Source organism: Neomonachus schauinslandi, chromosome X (assembly GCF_002201575.2).
Source record: "Neomonachus schauinslandi chromosome X, ASM220157v2, whole genome shotgun sequence".
NCBI lineage: Eukaryota > Metazoa > Chordata > Mammalia > Carnivora > Phocidae > Neomonachus > Neomonachus schauinslandi.
In genome coordinates, this window is record NC_058419.1 from 13808856 (window position 1) to 13816765 (window position 7910).

General features: G+C 47.6%; 1 protein-coding gene across 1 annotated transcript; it reads right to left on the minus strand.

Moving 5' to 3' along the window:
• Window positions 1-5358: 5358 nt before the first annotated feature.
• LOC110575627 (putative MAGE domain-containing protein MAGEA13P) lies at window positions 5359-6402 on the minus strand. Its single transcript, XM_021684624.1, has one exon. It carries the CDS (start codon window positions 6400-6402, stop codon window positions 5359-5361), a length of 1044 nt encoding a protein of 347 aa, XP_021540299.1.
• Between the last annotated feature and the right edge of the window lie 1508 nt (window positions 6403-7910).

Genomic DNA, 7910 nt, shown 5'->3' on the forward strand with positions numbered 1-7910 from the left:
ACATATTTTTAAAATAGCATGATTTATTTATTATGAGCTTTGACAAGAGACATAAACAACACTCCTAGTAATGAATGTGATAATTCTAATTCCTTCTCCTAAAATTGCTTGTATACTATGCTTCCTATAAATATTGGATCCAATCAAATCATGGAGAATATGATTTAGATGTAAATGTAATTTCCCCTTTTAAAATGTGTGAATACTTTTTCTGGAGAGAGGACCTTATTTATTTATTTTTAAGATTTTATTTATTTATTTGAGAGACAGAGAGAGCATGAGAGTGGGATGAGGGGAGAGGGAGAAGCAGACTCCCCGCTGAGCAGGGAACCCGCCCAATGTGGGACTTGATCCTGGAACTCCGGGATCATGACCTGAGCCAAGACGCTTAATCGACTGAGCCACCCAGGCGCCCTGGAGAGAGGGCTTTAAAAAGAAGATAGATTCTTACTGTACAGCATTGTCTTTGAAAGTGTGAGGAGAGTTGCATAACTACACATAGCTAACTAAATGGATTGCATTTCTTTTCTTTCTAGTCAAACAAGAAGTAGGCATGCCAGAGGTGGGTAGAATCTGGTGAGAGACTGATCAATTTTGTAAACAAACCATCTAAAGAATGTGTATTAATTTTTGGTAGTCAAAATCACATTTTGAAATACTTACGTTTTATAATTATAAAGGTAATTCATGTGTTTCATAAATGTTGGAAAATTTTAAAACCATACATAAGAAAATGAAGGGATCACTTATACTTCCACTAGTAGAGGAAAACACTGTTGATACTTTCCTGTATAGTCTCCTGGTTGCAAATTAGTATGTCTATGTTAACATAAATGTGTCCACAGCCTTTCAGTTCTGATTTTAATTTGAATAAGACTGAAATTTTGGGGCATTTATCATGCCTAGGTAATTTAGATTTTAAATTCAGATGATAGGACTTCTAGCCACAATGAAGTAACAGGAACCAAACTCTGATATGATATACCTAAAAATCCAGATGAAACATGCAAAACAATTTTCAATTTATTGGACATCAGGTCACGAAGGACAGCGATCTCTAAGAAATGGAAAACAAATGAGGTCAGTTCTATGATACCCTAGTTTATTTGCCTGGGGAGGTAATGCATGCCACAGCGCACAGAGGGGGAAGCCTGGACAGTCTCCTTGAACTGAGATGAAGCTGGGAGTCCAGGAAGGCCAAGGTAGCTAAAATTTGCAGGACAGAATATTAAGAGGAGATTCCTGCACAGAAAGAGAACTCTGGAACTCACACGGGGCTGGGAATAATTCCTGCCCCCATTAGAGAGGAAATCCTCATCATTTGTGTGGCATTAGAGTACTTGAAAGGGTTCTGCCTTTGTAGTGAAACATGGCTGCCAAGTCAGGGAAGGCCCTCCATGTTATTTGGTGCTGAGAAGCTACCAGGGAAAGGTACCAGCTGGGGCCTCTTTGCAGAAGAGAGTTCAAAGCAAGGCTAGGAAGGAAGGAAAAGACAAGGATTGGCATCAGCAGGAAGGAAGAGCCTGCGAAAAATCCTAACAGAACCCTGAGGGGGATAGTGGGTTACGGGGAAGGCAGCCGGTCCCATGCTGAAAATCGAGACTGGATGAGTGGGTAGGACAGTGTGTGCCAGTGTGTGTCTAGGTAGGGGTGGGGCAGTGAGGAGTTGGGAACGAGAGATGGGGTGGTAAGTTAGGCTGGAGACGCAGAAATTGGGGCTCACGAATTGTTGATGATGCTGGAGAGCCAGGCAGCAAAACTGGGATTCAGTGCATTGGGCCGAATGGAGTCCACACAGATTGATGCCTGTGAGGGGCGTGACAGTCCATGGCCCGGGAAGGGGCTCCTAGCACAGGGATTTCCCCGCAGTGCTCAGAGGGAACCTAGAGTTCTATGGTTGGGTGACAGGGCCACTGTCCCCAAGGAAGAGGTAAGGGTGCTGAGTGGGCAGGACTCGGGGATTATAGTCCTCCCTTCGGTCAGACTGCTTTGCCTTCCTCATGTTTATGGATTGGATTTCTTTTGAAGGCTTCAGTTGGAGTGTGATGTCCCATATCTAAAATTTTGACAATCACTGTCCACCACTGAGGTATAAGATGCATTATGGAATCTCTGCTTCCCGTTACTAGGGACCTCCAGCCCCTTGTTCTGTTTGTGATGAGAAACTAGTTACTGCAGAGCTTCCAGCTGCTTAAAACAGACACACTAAGTTAGAGGACCTAAGTTTCTGGGTATCGGTGGATGGAAGCTCAGAGTTGGACAAAGGATGCCAAGAGTAAATGGTTTGCAAGAAGTACATTTGCACAATCACCTTTGTAATTAAAATATTTCAATCTGCTTAACCACAGAAATAAGTGCTGGGCATTAATTAGTTAAAACAAGTGTTAGCTTATGCAACAGAGAAGTCCTGAAATTTAAATGGTTTTGTACAATGAAGGTTTATTTTTTGTGCACATCAATTCCGACGTGGGTTGGCAGGGGCTTTCATGCTCTCAGGTAATTCAGGGATCTGGGCTGTTTCCATGTTATAGCTCTCCATCTTGACAGGGGGTCCGAATGTTTGCTGCTGAACAGCAGAGGAAGGATGGAAATGGCATACTGGCTCCTACCTACAAGTGGGCCACCCAGGAAGGAGAGAGAGACAGATGTGGATGAGCACTTGTAGTCTCTCCTAGAAGCCACCATCTACTAGATAAAAATAAAAAGCAATTACTAGAATTTGGTATGATGACAACCCCTTCCATTTCTTGGAGGAGTTACTGAGAAAACCAAATTTGCCTTGAAATTCACCAACTTTTTCAAGTGCCTGCTATGCGACAGGTGTTCTCAAATACAGGATCACATCTAGTTTTCAAGTGACCCTGTCAGTGTTGGCAGGCCTTGCCCTTTCCAGTAACCTCGGTGATCTCAGCAGCCTGGGAATGTTCTCCGTCCTTATGGTGTATAATCAAAACCTTAACTTGTGAGTCTCTGCTCCCCTCCGCATGACTGAACAGCCCCAAATACCTGCACAGGTGTCGTTAGGCAGACTGCGAACTAGGATTTCCTGTGGGCAAGATATACGTACAAGAAGCAGTGGAAGCATGGCTAACTTGTTTTTTTAAAACCAGAGCAACATGTCCACCAAAAAACCATTGTTCACCTCCTAGGACTCCAGGGTTTTTACATTCAGCCCCTGTAGCTGTCTGCTTACACAGTGGTTTCTGTGCTGTTTCCTCATCTACCACTTAGCAGAAATGTTTGGGTTTTTGGCCATCTAGGTGAGCTTGCTCATCTGCTGATGTGATCAGTGGCCCGTTTCAAATAATACATCTTATTAGACTCTTACTGCAACTATTAGTGTGGTTTCAAAAACCCTCTCTAACATCAGGGTTACATCCTGAGAACCAGTAGATTATGTGCAAATCAGACTCACCAGCTCATTTGAAAAACAACTTGAGAGTGTGTCCAGGATGCCAGGAGGGGGTGTTCAGGCATCTAACCATCCTCCAAAGTGCACTTCTACTGCTAAAAGGCTGTTGCTAACAGGGTTCCAGAAAGCGGGAGGGACAGCCAGGGGGACATCCTTTTGTAAAGAGTAGGGATGCTCCATGATTGGGGGAAGATGGGTGACTGCGGCTGTTCCACTGAGAGCACAGGTCTTCGAAGGAAGAGGGTGATGTTGGTCAGCAGGCCAGATTCTAGAGTTGGACAGGAAAGCAGACAGAGGAAGACCGGGGCAAGGGTGCCGTCACGCAGGGAAGTGCTGGGACTGGACACACACACAGCAGCGCCTGGGCAGAGTCAGCTCTCCAGGAGCTCTGGGGCTCACACAGGCAGACCCTAGGGAAATAAAGCCCAGATAGTCCCCAAATCTTGTCATTGTCCCCTTCCTTCTTTGGGCCTACTTTGGCCATAGGACCCGTCTTTTTGTTGCCTAAAAGACCTTACAGAGCATGGAGAAGAGAAATGAGCAAAGAGACAAAAGGTCACCCTCAGGGTGGGAGGAGTGAGAACAGCCTGGGCTTAGACAAATTTGGACCAGGGATTTAGTCCCAGCCCTGTCACATACTAGACATGTGATCTTAGGCAAACTGCAAACTGCCAAGTGCTATGAGCCTTAGTTTCTTCACCTGTGAAGTGGGTTTGATAAGCCCTATCTTGTAGAACTGCTAGAATGTATGTAATATAAGTAACGTGCCTGGCACAGTGCCTGGCATTTATTGGATCTTTAATAAATAGCAGTAATTGTTAATATGATTTTGACCCCAGACTCGACTCTATCACTCTCTCCTCTGGGACTGACTCTGTGTGTGCGTGTATGTGTTTTCCATGGCATCTTGGAGAATATGCAGCACTCCAGGACACAAACCACAAAGTGAGCCGAAGATGCTGCTTTGTAGATATACAAAATGTCCCTGTTCATGGATATATTACTTAATTTGGATATGGGGAAGTCTTCCCCGGCTGAATGCAATCCTAGAATTTGAATCAAGGACTAACTCTGTTCCTCCCTCCCAGCTGCTCTTCCATCCAAACCACTATTTTCACTCATTTCACCCCCACCAAAAGTCTAGCCCTTGCTTAGAGTTGGCCAAATCACACTCAAGATAATTAAAATGCCCTTTCAAAGGAGTGGGCTCTGGGCTTTCCCAGGCCAGGGAAAAAGTGCCAGGCCATGGACACCACCTCAAAGAAATATCCCCCTATTCTCCGGAAATCCTGTAGGGAACGCATATAGAACACATGGTTTGTCCACTGGGCTCAGTGGCACCTTCCGTCCCTGCCACAGGTGGAAATTTCTCTCTGGTTTACCCACACTCCCAAAGGAACTGCTAAGAGCAGTTTTCCATTCTAGACTTTTCTCTTACCTGTAAAACACTTGTAAGAATAAATGAGCCAGTGAGCCAGGGCTTTCATTTATTAAGATTTAATTTCTCACGCATTCTTTAGCCAAACAAATCCAAGTACAGATCTTTAATTTTACTACTCAACAGACTAAATGGGATACGGGAATCCTAGGATAACCATCTTTTACATTTCCGCCTCTGTTTCTTGATCCCATCTATTTTACTGCTGGGCTCTTCCATAGTTCTAAGGAAATTTCGCTATCAATGCTATGCTATCCTCTTCCAGATCAGAAAATAAAAGTTTCCCAATAGGTTTTCCAGAAGAGCAAAATTCTTATTCTTAAACCCGATAAACAGCAATAAATATGTAACCAGTATCATTCATGAGCCTAAACTCTGAAGCTAAAAAACCTTTTAGAAAGCAGAGCATTTGAAAAATACCAAAAAGATAAAATCTGCAATTCGGTCCTCCACTGTTTAGAGCCTTGATTGCCCTCTTCAAACACAGAGTGGAGATCTTCTTCAGACGTCACTCAGGGCAGGAGAGGCTGCTAGATGGGACACTGGAACTTTCACTGGCTGTGGCCCTAGTATCATCAGTGGCGGAAACTCTGGCCTGGGCTCGCTCTTCTTCATCTCTCAGAGCTTCCTCATACCAGGGTGAGAAGGAAGCGGGGTCGGTACCACTGAACTTGGCAAAAAACTGCAGGACTTTCATCTTGCTGGTTTCAGTGTGGGCCCTGGGACCCCACAGGAACTCATAGCATGGAGGATCACTGCTGGGCACCTGCCGGTACTCCAGGTACTTTTCCTGCACGAAATCTTTGGTGATGAGCTTCCTGGGCTCCCCATAGATGAAATCCTTCCTCCCAGCACACACTCCGATCTTATTCAGCACCTCCCAGATCCTGTTCTCAGGGACACGGTTGCCCTCCACAAAGATCATACCCAAGATAAGGATCAGGAGGCCGGTCTTGGGCATGCCCTGGTCATCACTCAGCATCCCATCGTAGGTGAGATCTAGGGTTTTGACAAGCACATAGGAGTGGCTGATGGGGTCTACTTCCTTCACTTCGATGCCAAAGACAATCTCCATGCACTCACAGGCTTTCCTGAAGATCACAGGGAAGTGGCCCTTGTGCTCTTTGATGACGCTCTGCAGCATTTCTGCCTCTGTGATAGGCTCCTTTGTTACATACTTGGCACTCAGGAACTGCACCAATTCAGCCATCTTCTGGTTTAGCACATCACTGAGCAAGGACTCAGGATCTGGTGGAGCCTGGGAGGTGCTCAGACCCTGTTTTGGGCTGCTGGAGCCCTCCTTTGGTTTGCTCGATGGAGTGGCTTTGACAGTGGTGGAGGAGGAGCAGGCTTTCTGAGAATTCTGGCGAATACTTGGTTTTCCAGCAGGAGGCACCACCTCTGGGGTGCCCTGGATCAAAGGAGAGAGAGAGGAGGAGGCAGCCTCCTTCTCAGTTACAGGAACCTGTGCACCCACTGGGCCCTGAGCTCCTTTTTCGGCCTTAAGGCCTCCTTCAGCCTTGTGGCAATGACTCTTCTTACTGCGAGGCATGATGACTTGTGTTGGGCCAGCAGGCAGGAGTGTGGGCAGGAGGTGGGGGATGGCAACCAACTGACCTGAGGGAGACACGAATCATGTGAGAAACTCAACTCTGTCCGCTCTGACAGAAAAGGCCCCCACCTCCCAAAGATACCAGGTAAGGAAGTGGGAGGGTAGAGGGGACATCTGTATCTGACAGCCCTGCCTGGGACCTCTCACAGCTGAGAGAAAGGACAAGTTTCTGTGGGCCCTCTCCATCCTCTCAGCCTTACCTTAAGATCCTCACCTTTATACCTGGCAGGGCCTGAAACTCCTCTCTGTGATCACCACATACTGGGTCCTTCAGACCAAGGCCCTCACCTCTCGGAGAGCCCCAATTTGGAAGCACAAGAAAGTTCAGCCTGACTGTATCTTCTGGAGTCCCCAGGGCTGACAGAAGGGATCAAGATAAATTTCTGTGGAGGTTCCTCTAGGTTCTGTGGTGGGGCATACTAACAGTCCTTCCCAAGGACTTTGTATTTATTTATTTTGCAAAGATTTTATTTATTTATTTGACAGAGAGAGATAGCAAGAGACGGAACACAAGCAGGGGGAGTGAGAGAGGGAGAAGCAGGCTTCCCGCCGAGCACGGAGCCCGATGGGGGCTCGGATCAGGACCTGAGCCGAAGGCAGACGCTTAATGACTGAGCCACCCAGGCGCCCCAGAACTTCATATTTATTCCTGACAAGGCCTGCACCCTTTCTCCCTTCTGCATACATGGGAATGAGACCCTCAGGCCAAGGCACCCCTCTCCCGGAAACCACCCACAAAGAAGTACAGACAATTGGGGGAGACACCTTGCCTAAAGGCCCTGCCCTGAGCCTCCCAAGGCTGACAACAGGGAAGGGTATCTGTGTGCTTTCTGTCTGGAGGGAGGTCCCCTTAGCCCTCCACAAGGGTCTTCATCTTATGGCCCAGCCGAGCCTAGGACTCCTCCCTCTGATGGCTTGAGTTCCCACCCCTCAAAAAAAGCCTCATTCCTTCCGACTCCCAAGATGGAGGTCCGGATACACCACATCGGGGGCTCTACGTGGGGCTTTTAAGGCAGACAATGGGCAAGGTAGGGGTGAGGAGTGATTGCGCCCCTCAGTCCTTATTCTGGGTTCTCACCTTAATGCCTGCCAGAGCTTGGGACACGTCCCTCTAACGACCGGAGTCCGCTTCCGTCAGAGAAAGCCTCACATCCCCCAGACTCCTAAGATGGACGTCCTGATACACCACACCCGGGGCCCTGCGAGGGGCCTTCCGGGCAGACAACAAATGGCGGGTGGGGGCCTGGGCACCCTCTCTGCGGTGAGAGCTCCCCTCAGTCCTTTCTTGGAATCCTCACCTTAGCGCCAGCCAGGGCGCCTGGGACTTCTCCCTCTGGCAACCTGAATCTGCTTCCATCAGGAAAAGCCTCCAGTCCCTCAGACTCCCAAGATCGACGTCCGGATACAGCACATCCGGGGCCCTGAGCAGAGCATTCTGGGCAGACGCT

Coding starts and splice junctions, on each gene's coding strand:
- LOC110575627 (XM_021684624.1), bottom strand. CDS start 6,402: ATGCCTCGCAGTAAGAAGAGTCATTGCCACAAGGCTGAAGGAGGCCTT.